The sequence below is a fragment of the Apteryx mantelli genome, chromosome 8 (genome assembly GCF_036417845.1).
Source record: "Apteryx mantelli isolate bAptMan1 chromosome 8, bAptMan1.hap1, whole genome shotgun sequence".
NCBI lineage: Eukaryota > Metazoa > Chordata > Aves > Apterygiformes > Apterygidae > Apteryx > Apteryx mantelli.
In genome coordinates this window covers 17,662,681-17,680,920 of record NC_089985.1, presented here as the reverse complement: position 1 = coordinate 17,680,920, position 18,240 = coordinate 17,662,681, and the positions used below count along the sequence as shown (strand labels likewise).

Here is an 18,240-nt window from a genome sequence, read left to right as displayed (position 1 = left end):
GATTTTATTTAGCAACAATATCAAAGTAACTTTTCTTTCAACAAATGTAAGAGCTGTATTTAGATTTTAAAAACATTTTTCTATTTCTGAATTTCTGAAGACAGATTTTAGGTTTTCATCTCCAAATGATGAGTATGATGGACAATTCCAGAATTAGACAAAATGAAGTTTCTTTTTTTCACCACAACATGATTATTTGGTATCTTATTTTACCAATTTATTATACCTTTTTTTGGTCTGTAATGGTTGTTCTAATGACTGGGGCAATTCCAAGACACAGTGTTAAATATTTTTTATTTGCCCAGATTGCCCTGATGTTTACCTAACCACCTATAACTAGCATCCGCCAGGTACAGAAGTGGAAAAAAGGCATAAAGGATGTCCATGTAAAATTAGAGCTTTACTTTCCCATTGGTACTGTGCTTTCTCTCTTTCTTAGTTTTCCCTAATTCCTTCTTAAATCTTCCCTTTTATTTGATTTGAAGTGGCTCTACAAATATGCCTAAAGTGATGTCAATAGCAACAACGTTCAGTCCCTATTTCAAATCTGCAAATGAAGAACATTTTCGGGAAAAATCCCGTGTGTGTCTTTTAACTCAACCGAAAGCAGCTGGATTTGGAGAAACGTTGAAGAAAAGCATGAGAATAATTAGTGGTTTGCACTTTAACGAAGAAACACCGGCAGCGCACTGACTGCTAGCACAGAGGCAGTGCGTGGCCCTCGGCATCCCTCATGGCCACCCTGCCAGTCCCTCAGCACACGGCCCTGGGCGGCCATCTCACCCTCACATCCCCTCCGCATGCGGCCCTGGGCGGCCATTTCACCCTCACATCCCCTCCGCATGCGGCCCTGGGCAGCCATCTCACCCTCCCGTCCCCTCTGTGTGTGGCCCTGGGCGGCCATCTCACCCTCACATCCCCTCCGCGTGCGGCCCTGGGCGGCCATCTCACCCTCCCGTCCCCTCCGCGTGCGGCCCTGGGCGGCCATCTCACCCTCACATCCCCTCCGCGTGTGGCCCTGGGCGGCCATCTCACCCTCACATCCCCTCCGCGTGCGGCCCTGGGCGGCCATCTCACCCTCCCGTCCCCTCTGCGTGCGGCCCTGGGCGGCCATCTCACCCTCCCGTCCCCTCCGCATGTGGCCCTGGGCGGCCATCTCACCCTCCCGTCCCCTCCATGCACTGCCCTGGGCAGCCATTCTGGCGCCATACCAGCCCCCTCCCGTCCCCTCCATGCATGGCCCTCGGCTGCCCTCCCAGCTGCCCTCCCATATCCCTTTCACACGGCAGAGCCAGTCCCTGGTCAGGGAGGGGAGATTCACCCCAGACAGCCGACATGAGACTTCAAAGTTAACTGCTTTTTACAAATCTGCCTCTCAGAGTTGTCCGCTAACAGCCCTGACCAGCGCCACCTGGCCCCAGCCACGCCCCCCCCCCCCCGCCCCGCCCTGGCCCCCTTTGGGCTGGGGCAGAGGCCTCCCTCCTGCCCTGCTGTGCTCGCCGGCCTCTCCAAGTGGCCTCCTTGCTGTGGACCTGCTGTGCGGCCGTGGTGATTTTGGTGGGCGGCCATGTGCCCACCCCAGGCAGTGGCAGGAACGTTTATCTACTGCCACAGCGCACGGGAGGAGCTACGACCTCTCCGGCCTCTGCCGAGCCCGGCTGGCCCAGCACTGTGCCCGCGGTTTCCCTGCATGCTAGGTAATAAACACGCTCAGTAATAAAAACACTATGTACCTGCTAGGTGAAGTATGTACTGGTAATAAGTTTAGTTCGGTAAACAGTAATCACTTTGCAAAAGTATGACTGTCCCATTAATTCTTATAATGTGCTAAGACAGCATGTAAGCACAACGTGCTGCAACTTAGCCAACATTGGCTTTGAAAATAAATCATATTTTCTATTGACATGATGTTGAAGTGGCTGGGGACTTGATAATTATAGGGGTTTTATTAGGGGAAAAAGAACAGAAAACTGTTAAAGACTGTTTTAACGGTAGTGATATTTAGCTACAATTGAGCTTGCTTTAAACTGATCTTTCTAGCCAGGTCTGGGAAGAAAGGGAGTGATTACATTGCCCTTTTTTGCCATTTTAATGGGAGAACTGTCCTGCACTTGAGTTGAATAAAATAGTGCATTTTGGAGATGGCTGTTATAATAAGTGCCATTGTCTTCAGTTTGGCTGCAGTGGAGTTAAAACTAAATGTTTGTCATTCATTTGGATAGTCCTTAAATTGCATATGTGTTCAAGCTAATTATTGAAATATCCTTTCCTCTTGTACCAAAATGCACCTTTTTTGAGGTCACTGTTTTTTGCATCTTTGCTTGGGGGGGGGGGGGGAATGCAAATGAATTCTATTTCCAGAGCATGAAATTACTTTTTGCCTGTGTTTGTAGGTTGGATGGCATAGATTCAAATGCTCATAACTTGAGGCTGTGAAATGGAGCAAACCCCAATTGCATCAATACATGACCAAAGTTTAAAAAAAAAAAAAAAAAAAAGCCAGGTTGTTGTCTAGCCTGCAACAATATCCCTCCCTGGCAGTAGATTGGCTATATTAATTTAGATGGCCAACAGTCTACTTGTTAATATATATTGGTCAAAGTTTGGATGTGCAGAGACACTTTAGAAAAGTTTAAGTGCAAACTGCCTCTCAATTTTACTATCTCTCTCTATTTAAAGCTCCATTTTGTAACACAATTTTAAAGTTGGAGATGGAAAAGACTTTGCAAGTCCACTGCTAGGTTTCTCTATCTACAACTGTATATTGCATCCAACCTGTTTTGAGTAATCTTACAAATTACAGCATGATTTGAAAGACCTTAGCTTTAGGCCTTTACTCCAATAATCAGTCTGAAGACCAAATCTTACACCATGCTGTTAGCACTACTAGAGGCAGAACACAGTTCCTTTCTCCCGCAGGCTTTGCTTTGGTCAGAGGCTGTGCTTCTACATAGATGTCATGCCTGTACTTGTTGTTTTATCAAGCTATGGATATTCAGATCTCTCAGTCTTCCTTCATACATCAAATTTTCCTCTGCACTTCTCCTAGTTTGTCAGCATTTTTCAGACTTGGAGCTGAATGGATTATGTGGAGTATTGACTCCACAGTGCTGTGTATGCAAACATAATCACCCCTTGATCTGGAGCAGCTTACCTTTATGTATGCAAGTATAAAATCACATCAATTTACATCACAGGGCTTGAGGAGAATTGATGGGAAGCCTGCAAGTGACTTCCATATGGCTATGATATCATCCTAACTGTAGATGTTCCTAGGGGCAACAGGTTAACAGAGAAACATCCTTAAATCTAAACAGCATTTGCAGATTTATAAAGGCAAATGTTCACTGTCACTGAGAACCATCCCATACGAATATCATACAGGTATTGCGTAGAAGCACTGGATCTGAAGGAAACAAATCCCAAAGAATGAGGAACCATGTTTTTCCTGCAGTAAGATTTAATGCCTGATTGTAAGAAATGTCATGATTTGGGGGGGGGGGGGAATAGCACTTTTTTGTGGCACAGAAACATACTAAAAAATGAAGGGAGTTCTTTGCAGGTGAAGATCTGTCATTCTAATTGTAAAACTGACTTTTTGTATGTGGTAACAGTAGATGATATGTCTATGATTTTGCAAGAGATTGGAGTTCTTTAATTTTTAATTTGTAAAGCTCTTGCCATTGTTTGGCAAAAAGATTGATTCCTCCTAGCAGAAAATAACTGTTAAAAGTAGTGGTCTGGGAATACCATATGCTATATTAATACAGCTGATCATTCACTGTTGCCCAGTTTTTCTTCCAGTTCTGCAGTCCATATTGGAATTCACCTTAATATCACTTTGGACTAGCCACAGCATGCAAGATCTAAACAGCAGTGTATCTTCCACTCTGCCATTCAGCAGTGTGATGCATTTGGTAGCATCACACATGTAATCTTTCTAATGTCACCGCTAACAATTTTCTTGTGCTTTTAATTGGACACCTACACTTTGAAGAAAAAGACTAAATTGTAAATGTTGAGCTTCTGGTTTGTGTAATGAATGCCTCCAACTTGCAGGTGTGCATGTGAGTGGGGCTCTTCCCTCCTTCTGAGGTTGCAATGTATGCTTTAGGCTGTGTGGCAGGAGCGGCTGCAGCTGCATGACACCTCGTGTTCATACTACAGCCTATCATATATATAAAAGACTGCTTGCTATTAGCATTAGCATGAACTGGACAGTTTTTTGGAATCATTACTTGCTCAAATCTTGTCTAATTCAGAAGTAATTAAACATTGTTACCATGTTGTGGCTATTCATGGAAACCTGAGTAAATTTGCTACAGTGAACTGGTGACTCTTGAAAGGTGGCCGCTTTTCCATTTGAGTGGATTTTGGAAACACCCACTTGGAGTGCAGTTGTTTAGGCTCGGCACGATGCTGAGCATCAGACACTAGATGGAAAAGTGACTAAATCCAGAGTGTCACTGAATCCAACTTCCTGCTATCACAGGTGACCACATCATATGGCAGAGTTGCAAACTAAAGTATCCAGGCCTGAAATGAATGGATGCAGAAAACTGTTGTCCACCCCTAGAAAAAGTGCCACTGGATTAACACTGAACAAACTGTTTGAAAAAGTAACAAAACAACATGCCCACATGCTGAAATACTGCATTTAGTCACAGGCTTTGTACGGAAGAGAGAAGATCATGAAGCAACTTCTAATAAGTGTTCTACAAGGTTCAGCTGGGTGGCGGGTATAATCAGGAGCTTCATTAATCACTGGTTTCTCTGCTGAGGCCTCTCTTTTTGTAACAATAGTTTTACTGTTTTTTTCTACTCAACCCCCCCCCCCAAACCTTCCTAACATGTTTCCTGCTATGAAAATTTGCTCTTTATATTCCAAGGAAACTTGATTTAATTAATGATCTTAAAGCAAGCAATTACTTGGTTGTGTAAGATTAAAACATTTTAGCGTTTGAGAGAATGGTGAAAAATTTTTTTTTTCCCTTCCAGATCAAGTATGCTTAAGCTAGACCGAAAACCAACAACTATACATGACAGCATATTAACTAATGTGATTAGTGATACTAAGGGAAATCCTAAACCTCAGTTTCTGGCAACTTCCCTGATTGAAAGAACACTGCAAAAGTTTCATTTCATCAGCTCTGTTGGTTACATTTCCTGTCCTGATAAATGCATACTACAAAGTCCAAAGCACTTCAGGTTATCAAATTGCCTTTGATTACTTAAGCTTAAATAATATATCAACCTTTCATCACCCCAAGGAAGACCTTTTAAAGGTATTCTACTGCTGGTGTTTTTTTTTTTTTCCCAGGAATAAATAGATTTTTTTTCCCTAATCTGTATTAATCCAGTTTAATTGGATTTCTCTACTGCAATTCCATGTTTTTTTCCATGCATTTCTTGATATTTAATTGCACAGAGATTGAAATTTGAAATTAAAGATCATGTAGAGAGTCTTATCTTACTATATCTATCTTAATAAACTTTACAGGAAAATGAAGACAGACTCCAGCAGTTTAGTTGACCCTATTCTCACTAAATTTGCACTGCTTTAGGAAACACTTTGAAATTCTGCTAATATAGTTGAATATAGTTTCCTATATGAACTCCCTATAGTTTATAAGGAATATATAATACAAAACTAGGCATCTGTCCCCTTATGAGCTGCCAAAACATCCCTGTTGCCCCGTACAACAGAAGTTATATAGACAGGGCCCTTCTGGAGGTACACAGTTAAACCGTTGCTTCTTTGAAGGGCATGTTACCACTAATGCAAGTGTGGACTAACTTATAGGGAGGAGACTGTCCCAGAACTGATGCAGTCTGACATCACTGAATGGCCTAAATCAATTTGCAAACTCAGTGCATAGTTTTAGGATGAGCTGCTTTAATGTGAAGTATGCTGCCTCTTCCTGCAATCATTCACTAACTGGATTTGTGCTCACGTAGTACTTTGACCTATGACATCCTCACTAAAATAGACAAATAAGTTAAGGTAATGTTTTCTGTGACTCACAAGTCCTTTAGTGCCTTTTTCATAACTATCAACATGCAGTTAATTTTCTGATCCTTAGCCAGGAGAGAGCAACCTGAGGGCTATTCTCTAGTGCGGGTCCTGTTGTCTTCCCACTCTGGGCAGAGACTGCTTCCTTTTATGGGTTGAGGAATACTTAACTTTGGAAGTAGCTGTTGAATTTTCCCTGATGTGAGCTGATGAGGAAAGACAGGTCCACTGGAACTATCTGCGTCTTTTCTTGGGGCCAGGTAACCTTTGGATCCTAGAAACTCTTGCAATGTTTTCTTTTTAGCTTTGTACAAAGACCTTTCACCTGACTAGGACAGCTGGCTACAAATCTAGCATCCCCAGGGCATTCCTGAGTTTTCATAGCTGAGGATAAGATGGATATAATCTTACTTTTATATTTACTGAGCTTTCAACAACTCCAGAATAGCAAACAAAAGGCTTCTTTGCCATTACTATTATCAGGAGTCTACTGGGAGGTTATCTCTGTATTCTTATTTCATGTGTATAAAGAAATATATAGAAGCATTTCTCAATATGAATAAGCAAGTAATATATGATGTCAAAAGCAGAATTACTAATGTTCTTACAAAATATCCTGAATTTCCAAGGCAGATATGTATGTTTGAGATATTAGGCAGGTATTGAAATCAAAGTAACAAGACTGCAGCTGGCTGCTTAGGATCTTACTCTGGCATTGTTCTTCATCCTGACTATTTTGCTTCATTAATATTTCCATTCATTTCTGATATCCAATCTGAAGGTGTAAGGATCTGCTCTTTAGCAAGTATGAATATTAGCCTTAAGAAATTATATACTTTTAAACTGACATATAGCTTGGGTTCTGTGAAATGCGGAATGTGCTGTAGTTAGTTCCACGCAGTCAATATTTTTACTTTGTACATGCTAGTGTATAACGGGTTCCAAAAAGGTATTGACAATTTTGTAGAGCAACAGGTGAGAAAATTGTGATAATGCATGAACTGATAAAAACTTCATGGATTAAAGTTTTAAAATGTGTTTGTTATCATTTGAGATCACTTAAAATCAATTGTCAGCCCAATTGGAAGAAAAAGAGAAAACTTTAAAAACATAATTCACTGATTTTTTTTTTTTTTTTTATCGTCTCTGATCTCTAAGGTAAATATGACCTACACCACTGATGGGCCAGGACCACATTTTTTCATCATGCCCTCCTCCTTTTCAGTCCCTCCTGAACCATTCTAGCTACAAATCCCTAGGTGTAGAAGAAAGGAAAATGTTTCTCCTTTTATATGAACTGAAGAGACAAATGAAATGTGTAAGAATAGATTTAGAATGAAGTGAACGGATACAGTAAAGACTTGGCAAACATGCTGTTTAGTAACTTGCGCCTGGTTGTGCAAGGAATGACCTGTAATGACAGAATCATTGTGAATTTCATACAGCTGCGTACAGATAGGAAGCAAAGCTAGCTGTTCTGGAAATCTAGTTACCTCTTTCTCACAAGTGCCTCTTCCCTTACTTCTGTATTTAAAATCTCTCTGTCATATCCTGAGGTCCCTTTTCTTCCCCTGCAAAGGTTCTACGTTCTGTGAAGGATTCAGAGATAGCTGCTTTTGCTGCCTTGACCAGGAGGAGCTGACACCATGGACTGACAAAAGATGGTTGTGTCCAGGAAAGGTATGGAAACCCCACAGGAACACAAGCTTTGCTTAATTCTGGTTCTCTTCTCTCAACTGCAAAGAGAGATGGTGTTATCAGATGCTTTAGTGCTGAGGCCTCCATTGCTGTTAACAATGCAAAGTCTGATCTAAACAAGTTTTGAGCACCTCAGATTCTTTTGAAGTTGAAAAGCTTCAAATTTTTATTGTTGCATTTAATCTGGTCCCTGAATACTGGATGTAGATAGATTTCCAAGTTTGTTGATATGGCTCATGAATGTTGTGTGGTTTAGTAGATCTTGTCCAACTAAAAAAAGATCCGAGTATGCCAGAAGATATAAAACTGTCTTAAATATAAGGTCCTAAGATTTAAATGGTACAAATATTAAGATGAAACAAATGCCTCTTAAAAATATATGTGGAAAAAATTAGTTCACTAGACAAAGCCTGTATGTCATGAATTTCCAAAATATATATATTTCCAGAAGTCTGTATATGCACAGAATTATAGATATATACTTCCAGAGCCTGGAGATGCTGGTCAGTACTTCCATGAAATGAATCTTTACATCTTATATGTCCATACTAGTAAAAATATGTATTGAAGAATATCTTCAAGGTTGAGGTAGGAGGTAAAGACTATCTATTAAACTACTCCCAGCATAGCGTTTTGCATGCTTGTGAAATCTGCCTACTGATTAAGCCATGTGACTACAAAAAGTGAATATTGCTTAAATATCTTTTCATATTATCACTTTAATCATAACTGGCATTTTAAGACAGATCATGATAACTTAAAAATTCTTACCCACACTGAATATCTTACTCTGCAAGTCGTAGTGATTTTAACAGGGTTGCTTGCAGACTAAAGTACTCCCCAGTGTATGGGTAGAAGGACCTGGTCTGATTGTTAGGACACAGTTTCCTGGAAGTGTATTTTGTTTGCAATTTTAATGTTTAAATTATTTAAAATGGGGAGCATGGGTTACTATGAAATCATAAACAACTTATATAGCAAACAAAGATGTGACAATCTTTTCCTCCCTTTAATGTCTTCTCTTTCCACTCGGAGTAAACTTCCTCCTTTCTTTCTCTTTATGTGGGCTGAATTCTTAATGATTCCCGCACCCATTCTAATGAAAAATCTGAGAGAAGCTGGAGTTGTATATGCAACACAATGAATATTACCTTGCTTTTCCTGTAACCAGGCTTTATTTCATATTTCTTGGTATCATTGTGGTTATGACAGAAATATTTTTGTGGCAAGCATCCTGGCTACAGCTCTATAAGGGAGGTCTCGCTTCTGTGCTCTCTATTTCCATAGATTCAATTTTCAGTGAAATTCTATGATAGTTATTCTGTTTGGACACTGTATTACTTTCCCTTAGCTAGACAGGAGTCAGCAAGAAGTTACGGGAGGTCACAAGACTTTTCGTAGAGTTCAGCAGAAAACTGTGGAGGCAACAACATCTCTGTGTAGCAGGAGGAGATTCAGTAACTAGCAATATAATAGGGAAATTCAGATGTGATTTGAATTCATTATGCAATTTTTTTGATTTTTTTAATTCAGTCCAGAGCTAATTTCTCTATCAAGGGAGTGGCTGAACACTGTAGTCTATCTCTAATATCGAATCCCAAATTCCTGGCTTAATGTTTCTGTGTCAGACATGACCACAACAGACCACAAAATTGCTCTAGTGAATGATCTGAGAAATTTCTGTGGGGGAATTTCTGGCCACCAGCGACCTGTGCATCAGAATTTAGTGGGTGGTCCAACTCTCTAGTGCTCCTATGAGGAACAGCCTAAACTGTCCTTGTAACCATCATAGATTAAAGGAATCCCTAGTGTATCAGTGGTGATGAGAACCAAAGGGAGTCCTTAAGCACCCTCTTCCTTCTTGCTTTCTCTTCTGTGTATACATTGCTTGGGATTCAGCATTTACGATTAAATACACACACACATGCATGCACACACACACACACACACAAATATTCTGGTGAGAAGATTAATATTCCAAATATGGAATTATATAGGAAGTATACACAGAAGGACAGAAATTGGGTTCACCCATATGTTACTTGGGATAATAGAATAATTATGTAAAGGATATGTAGAATGGTGTAATATGCATGCTTAGAACTCAGAATAGCAGCCTGACAGTGAGAAGTACCGATAGAGAAGGAGTAAAATTCATGCTAGACCCTGTGGAAGTTAATAACAGTTGTGATAAATAATAAAATACAAAAGAGCTGAATTGAAACTTGAATCTCTTTGACACAGCTTATAACCAACTCTGATGGAAAACAGCTACAAGTTTCTCCTTGTGATAGTCCACCTACATTAAGCCAAATAAATTAAGTATGAGATGCATAGTGAAAAAAAAAAGGTAAACCATACTTTCTTGCTTAAAATACAACATCACAGCAAATGATTTTTTTTTTCTTGACTGAATGAGAGCATAACGTAAGGTTGTTACCTACCTTAAGTTCTCTAAAGAAGATGCTACTCCTAGCCCACTCAACGATGGAGAAGAGGGTTTGGTCAGCCATTTTGCACATAAGCCCAAAGGTGTTGAGCTTCTCGTGCTTGCTTCTGTTGGCTTGCTCTTGCTGCAGGTAGGCCATGATCTTAGCTTGGACTTGTGGCTCATCTGGCTCACATTTCAGGAGTTCCAATATCAGATGTGGAATACTTGCTGGTGAGCTCGTTTGATAACTATCCATGTATGAGTAGCCCATTATCGACTCTGGTGAGCTAGTGTAAGGGTCGGGGTACTCGGACTTGATAGCACGGCTTGGAAAATGGCCATAGGTTTGGTAACCTTGCAAGCTGCCGTGGGGTGGCATTGTCATGCTAATTGGAGAGGTTACAAAGGGACTTCTGTCATAGTCTGTAGGAGGCAAGGCAGTGTGGTTCAGAGGTAGGCCTTTGGAGGCAGAATGGATATTCTGGATTGCAGAGGATATTGTCAGGTCGGTGGGCATTGCTTGGATCACCTGAGTCATGGCTTCTAGTTTAAGTCCATTTGCTCGGATAAGGGCTTTCTTCTGCTGCTTCAATGCCCTGTCTCTCTTGTACATTGGTCCAAACTTGTTTCGACCCCCGCGCATTCGGTCAGCTCGTACAGCTGTCAGGGCAGAGAAGGAAGTAAAACATAATTAAAACTTAAGAAATCAACATTCTTGAGCAGAACATACATTAGGAAAACATGGAAATGTAAAAATGTAATTCCTTTAATTTTTTAAAATTCAAAATAGCACTTTTATTCCTAGAGAAAAAGATTTATTTTGATTTAACAAACATCAGTTTTCTCTGGTATTTTAAAGTATCACATGCACATTACTAGTATGGAAGGACTGCTGTTTACATTGATTAGGACACAGGGACAAACACAATGGTTGGCTACAGGAATTTCACACCTGCCATGGGATCATGTTGAGATCTCAATAAATGTTTGGTTTTATGTCAAGCTACTATATCATTAAGAAACAAGGGCTGATGTCCAAAATTTGTCTGAGATGTATCCAGCGGACCACACTGGCTCATTTTAATCATTCCAATACTGCCTTCCACCGCAGCAAAACATCTGAAATGTAAATTGCAAAATGTTCAGTAGTCACGAAGGGGAATATCTTTTTCTCGGCAAAAGGGAAATATTTCCTTTTGATGGCTCTGTTCAGGTTGGTGCAGGAAGTTTAGAAAGTTCCTGGTTAGGTGACCAGCTACAGAAATGTTTCGCTGCAGTTGGAATGTGCCCAGGGAAAGCTGTCAGCTTGCTGCCTTCCACACAAAGGTGGGAGTGACACACAAACTATTGACACTGTTCTGGCTTGTAATATCTCTGGAATTAGAAATAATTAAAACAAATCCACCTCAACAGCTGCCTAGGGAGTCGTATTGGTGGTCTCTGTCACAGCAGTGTCTGTCACCGTGGTATATATCTAATGGACTAGCGAGTAGCTCTCACCAAGCCCACCTTGCCCAATGGCAGTTAGATTGAAAGAGGAACCTTTGACAGCCTGGTGACATGTTGAGACTGCTGAGATTGCTGGAGGTTGAGTTCTTGAGCTTTTTATCTTAGGGATTAGTATAACATTAAAAATTTATTGTGAATGCTAGATACACATAGTACTGTACATCATCATAAGGACTTTAACGTTTAATGATTATTATTATTATTATTATTTTTTTGGTCTGCAGTAATTTATGAACTAGGCTTTAAGCCTATATATATCACTATCAGGGAGATGCACATAAACATCAAAAGCATTTACAATTATGAAAGCATGCGTTCTTCCAATGTGTTAGCTAGAGGAAGAGAAGTTGTATGGACGTGACATAAGAAAGATAACATAATTTTTTTAGAGTGTCTTTAAAACTACAAATACTTTACTTACATTTGTAGTAAAAAAAATGCTGTTGCTAATATTGCTGCTAATTTTTTTTGAGAAAATTGCAGGAAAATAAAATAAATAAATCAACATGCTGCTAAGTGTTGATGCTAAAGGTAATTACCTTTAAATCAATATACATAGTATCCTTCCAAGTATTCTACAATTAAAAACTGTAAGCCAAATTCTATTGGCAAATACTTTTTGTAACTCCTACAGAAATTGAAGGTGAACTGCATGTAATCACAGAAGCACAAAAATTGGTTCTATATCATTGCCAGTAATAAAGAGGAGTTAAAAGTAGGAGTGCACACATGTATTTTACCCTTGTTCTTAATGTCAGCAATGGGAAAAGGATTCCAAATGCCTTTTTATTTTATTGTTTGAATTCGGAAGAATATGCAGTAATTCAGGATGTTCAGTCTGGTGTGTCAGTGCTAGCTGAGTCTTGTGGGCAAATAGAGTAGTGTCAAATTTGCCAAACTGCAGATGGCTAATTTGGCTGTTTATCTTCAGATATATCAACAGATTTCCTTGCCAAACTGAAGTGATTGGCCCTTATCCTTTATGGTTAGCTTTTGGCCCAGTCCTTCCTGGCTAAGTGCCTCAGGTGAATGCCATTTCAGTACAATTATAAGGAATCTATATTTCTGATCCTGTCCTTAGTCAGGCAGTAATGCCATTTGCTGTGAAGTCTGAATTTTAGTATTTGATATATCAAAGTTAGAATGCATTGTGTTAAACCAGTATGGTTCTTATATTTGCGTCTTACTGAATAGTTTTGCCTGCTGTTATCTCAAAGGGTATGGTACTTCTTTCATTGCTCTTTGTACATGAGAGAGCATAGTATAGTCAAAAAATATACTTGAAAATGCCTTATTCTCTTTCATGTCTTAAAACCTCTGAGGTGTATTATCACAAAAATATAGGACAAAACTTTAGAGATCATTTGGTTCCTTAATCCCAAATGCAATTCAGTGTGAGGAAAACCCTTATTTTATCTGTTTCTGTTTATCTGTTTTTTGGCTTATTGTCAGAAGAACATTTAAAAAATGTTCTAATTAAGTATAAATAAAATCAGATCACTGTGTGACAAAGACCTGCATTTAATTGCAGTTACTTTTTTTCTAATCCGGACACTGCTTATATATTTTACATTTAATCTAAATTAAGTCTGTTATTAAAAAGCTGCAAAACTAATTTCCATGCTGTCTAGATCCCTTCATGCACAAGCTCTAAATTATTGAAATATTAACTTATATATATATGCATATGTAAAATTGGTTTATGGTTTTGACTAGTCTTTAGTGATTTACCATTTACTCAGGAGAATTTTTTGAAAAGCAACAATTTCATTAAGCACACACACAAAGTCATCTTTTACTACAATATCAGAAAAGTCATAAATATGTAGCAAAATTTTATAAAATTGTATATAACATATAATAACATATATAAACCTATCATATTTTCAGAAATTAACCTATTGGATAGTTGGTAATATCAGCAAGACTATGGCTCTTACCTTCTAATTTCATTCCAACACTTAGACATTTTTGAAATCGACAGTAAGGGCATCGTTTTCTCTGTGTTTTGTCAATCTGGCAATTCTGATTTTCTATACACGTGTACCTTTTGTTATTCTGGACTGTTCGCTTAAAGAATCCCTGTATGATAGATACAAAAGTTAGCCTGTTTAACAGTGGGCTTCAGCATTTTATTTTATGGAAATCATTGTCAAATATTTTTCAGACACCACTTAAGCACTTATGAAGTTACATAGTTTATTTTAAATTACAGTGAGATGTACCCAGGAGAGAAAACCTCTAGAGTCTGGCAGTTCTCATATTAGCACTGTGTTTTGTAGACTTATGTCAAAGCTTGGTAAGACTGGCTGAAGTCTCCTGTGTCCTTAACAGTGGTAGTAGAAATAGCAAAGCTGACCAGTTCCTCCCTTTAGTATTCTTTAATAATTGTAAAATGATCAAAGTGTTTCTTTTTAAAGTAACTTTATGTGGAATAAGTGGGAATGCCATTGCAAAGAAAACGGAAATACAGAATACCTCTGGCTACTGTACATCCCTTTGGTGCATGCTAGAGGCATAATAAGTGCTTGTTATTCATTTCTCATTGATTATTTTTTCATGAAAATATCATGTGCTAAGTTAATTTTTCCATGCACTAAATATTTTAAATTGCATTTTCTCTGCCAAAGGAGTTTCCTTTACAGTGCATTACTTAGAACTTTAAAAGATTTTTTTTCATGACAAGTTATTTGGCAGATGCCATAAATTTATCCGCATGGTACTATTGTACTTTAAATAGTTATGAATTTACCTTCCAATATAATAAACTGCATTTGTGAATATTTTAGTCTCAAAATTAATGAACGATTTAAAACAAATCATACATTAGTTACTTGACTTGGTGTGTCATGTAAGCCCTAACAGTACACAGTTTGTATGAAAAAAGTGCAGAGTCATTATAGTCACAGAAATTTACAGTCTAATACTGACAGATGAAAAATGTTCTTAAGAAAGCTGCATTAGATTTTGCAAAGCTGATCTGTATCAGTGATACTTTTTCACTTTATGCTCCAGGAACAGAAATAGTCTGAATGTATATAAATCAGCTAAGATCAATATTTAGGACAGTTAGGAATGAAAGTTGTTCTATAACTACATCACTTCACAACAGCAAAGTACTTTAAAGCAATGATAAAGCTACAATGCAAAACAGTCAAAGTTGTTTCTCTCCATTTGTACAAATGAGATTTCTCTCCAAGTGACTTCTAAATACTAAAGCTTTGGGGAAGTTAATTTTATATGTGAATGTAACAACAAACAGATCAGAAATAAGTCAAATTATTACACATCTCTATTTTCTTTAATCATTTTTTTCTGTTTATATTTGAAACTTTTTGGCTATACTTCTGTTTGTATAAAGTAATTAGTACAGAACCTTGCAGCTTTCACAGGTGAGAAGCCCATAATGGTACCCAGACACTTTATCTCCACAGACTGGACACAGTTCCTCAAGGTCTTCATCATAAGAGTAATTCACCATTTTAAACTGAGACACTGGAAAAAGGAGAAATAGCACATTCAGTTAGAATTTACGTTAATAACTCAAATTTCCTGCAGCTATTCTGAGCTAGAGAAAAAAAAAAAAACTTAAATACGCCCCTGGAAAATGAAAGAAAGTTTTATTTTTTAAAAACACAGCTTGCATTGAGACATGCAACTCTTCATCCGCGGCAAATCTGCATGATACTTAACAAGTGGACAAACCCCAACAACTTTACAGTTTTATGCTATTAATATTTATATTTACAGAGTGCTGTTAACCCAGTCCTTAGTTTATGGAATCACAAACTAAATTAATTCATTTAAATCCCCGAATGATCAGGGACGTGCTTTAAAAAGGCAGAATGAAAAGACTAAGTGGCACGGATGCATTTAAACCAACTTTGGCTGTTTTCAAAGGGACAGTTTGTTTCCTTTAAAGTTTTCTTTCAACATCAGCCTGCAAATATTTACTTAGCCCAGACTTGTGCGCTCCAGAGCCGGCACTTTTGCGCTGCGCTGAATGCAAGTTACCCGCTTGCAACGCCGGCTGCAGGCAGCGGCCGCCGCACGGCCGAGCTGGGCGCCCCGGGCGAGCCCGCCGGGCCGGGAGCAGCCGCCTGCGGGAGTCTGGGCGGCCGGGCGGAGCGCGGGAGGGGGCCGGGCTCCCCCTGCGAAGAGCCCAGTCAGCAGGGCCGGTTCTTCCCCCCAAAGAAACCCCGCCGTTCGCCGCAGGGCCGGTTTCCTTCCCTTTTCCTGCCGCTAAACCTCAGATCTGCTCAACAAATATATACCGGTAGCGCAACGAGTGATCTCTGCGAGAGGCGGCGGGCAGCGCGGCGGGGGGGCTGAGGGTTTCCCCCTTTCCCGGGAGCCCGGCGGGGCGGCGCGGGAGCGCCGGGGCCGAGCCCGGCGCTCTGCGGGCGCGGAGCTGGCGGCACTGACCCGCTGCCACGCAGCCGGGGCAAACGTTTCCACGGCCGGGGATCACCCGCCTGCCGGCGGCGCGGGGCGGACGCGGGGCGGCGGCGGAGGAGGGCCCTGCCCGGCCCTCGCCTCCGCTCCGCTCCCGCTGCTCCCGGGCCCAGCGCGGGGACCAAGGTCGCCCTCCTCAGAGGAAAAACCGAGCGGGAAAGCAGGGGTTTTCCGAGCGCTGCGCCCTGGCACGGATCCTCCTCCGCAGGAGGGAAGGGGCGGGGGGTGCCCCCAGAACCTCCGAGCCCCCGGCCCACCCCGCCCTGCTTCCCGGCAGGTTCCCGGCCGGAGATGGGCTAATTTCGAAAGAGCGGCCGGGCGGGGAGCCGACCCCCGGCTCCCTCCCCGCAGCCCCCGGCCCGCCACCTCCGGCTCCCGCCCGGAGCGGGACCCTGGGAACGGCCCTCCCCGCCCCGCAGAGGCTTGTGCAGAGCCCGCTCCGCCGGCACCGCGCCGCCCCGGCGTCCCCCCGCGTTGCGTCGGGGCGCTCCGCGGCAAAGCGCCACTGCGGCCGCTTGTCACCTGCGTCGTGCCCGCGGGCGCCGCTGCCCTCCGGCGCGCCGCACCGGGGCTGCTTGCCAGGACTTTCCCCGCGCAGCTCCCTCCGCCCTAAACTTGGAGGGTCTTTTGCGCGGGCCGGAGATGAGACCGAGCCCCCCGGACCTGCAGCGGGGCCGGTGCCAGCCCGCAGTCACCGGAGGGGCAAGTGCAGCCCGGGGGAGGCGCCCCGTGGCCGCTGCCGCCCGCCCCGCTTGCTTCGCGGCTCCCCGGCGGCGGTGGCACCTCCTCGCCGGGGCCGTGCCGGGGCCCCGGTGCCGGCCCGGGCCGCGCTGCAAGTTGGCCGCGACGGCGAGGGCTCGGCGGGAGCCGGCGCCGCGGGCAGGCGCTCGCTCGTCCGCCCGCCGAAAACTTTTTTGCCAAGACGAAGGGGCAGTTTATTGAGGGGGTCGGGGGGTGCGCGGGGGGGCGCCGTGCCTTCCCTCCCTTACCTTGCATGTTTTCCGGCATCTGCCCCTGTTCCCCATTCGACCGGGCGAGTCCCAGGGCTTCCGTCTCCACTTTGGGCAGCATGACAAGGCGGCTGCGGGCCGGGCTGGGGGCTCCGTGTCCGTCCGCGACACCAGCACCTGGACACGGCAGCACAGATTTAGCTGGAGCAAGGGGCACTCGGCGGCCGCTGCCTCTTCCTCCTCCTCCTCTTCCCTCCCTCTCCTCCAAGCCGGCCCTTGCCCTGCTGCAGCGGGAGCACCGAGCGCCCCCGGCCGCCCCGGCCGCCGGGAAGCGCCGCCGGGTGCCCGCGGCTGGAGGAGCCGCGGAGCGGTGGCCGGGCTGCAGGCGGCGGGGGCGGAGAGGAGAGGAGGAGGAGGAAGACCGCGGGGGGGGTGCGGGAGAGGAAGGAGCAACCCCGGGAGCCTGCAGCAGCTCCGCCCGGGGCTCAGCGCGGCGGCAGCCCGGCGCCCCGATCCATGCGGAGCGGCACAGTGCACAGGAGCGCTCTGCCGCCGCTGGTGCTGCTGGACAGGGTTCCCACCCCCGTCCCCCTCCTCCCTTCCTCCCTCCTCCTCCTCCTCCCCCTCCTCCCCCCGCCACAAGTGCGGAGGTGCCGAGTCGGGACCTCTAGCCCCGGGCCCGCGGGGAGGCGCTCCCGGGGCCCGGGGGGTGCGGGGCGCGGGGGCTCCGGCGAAGGGGGGGCACCGACACCGCCCTTACAGCCAATAAGGCAGAGGCGGGATGAGCAACACCCCCGCACACACTTGCCAAGCACGCTAACCCCCGCCCGCTCGCTAAGCCGGGCTGCGGGGTGGCGGCCTGTGCTACCGCCGCCCCTTCCCGCACCGGCGGAGCCCGACGGGAGCCGGGCTGCGCCTCGCTCCGGAGCCGTGGCGGAGGGTGCGTGTCCCCGGCGGGCAGCCCCTCTGCTGCTCCCCCGGGGCCGCCGGAGCGCTGCCCCCGCCGGCCGGCGGCTGCGGGGCCCGGGCGGAGCGCGCCGCCGCCGGCCCCCCCGTCCCGTCCGTGCGGAGAGAGGCGGGCGCCGAAAACCTCGCCGTCCGGAGACCCCCAGCCTTTGCGGCCACGTCGCCTCCGCGCAGCCCTGGAGCCTGAGAGCAGCGGGCAGGAGCCGCGCTGGAGCTTG

At 44.0% G+C, this 18,240-nt stretch overlaps 1 protein-coding gene across 1 annotated transcript in view; it reads right to left on the bottom strand.

The window, feature by feature from the left end:
- Positions 1 to 17,227, bottom strand: part of NR5A2 (nuclear receptor subfamily 5 group A member 2) — a 91,475-nt gene extending 74,248 nt beyond the window's left edge. The window contains exons 1-4 of the mRNA XM_067300445.1: positions 17,096 to 17,227; positions 15,028 to 15,146; positions 13,592 to 13,733; positions 10,156 to 10,802 (exon numbers count right to left, since the gene is read on the bottom strand). Coding sequence (XP_067156546.1) covers positions 10,156 to 10,802; positions 13,592 to 13,733; positions 15,028 to 15,146; positions 17,096 to 17,177 — 990 coding nt within the window. The 5' untranslated portion in view covers positions 17,178 to 17,227. The remainder of the gene's footprint in view (positions 1 to 10,155; positions 10,803 to 13,591; positions 13,734 to 15,027; positions 15,147 to 17,095) is intronic.
- Positions 17,228 to 18,240: the final 1,013 nt, after the last annotated feature.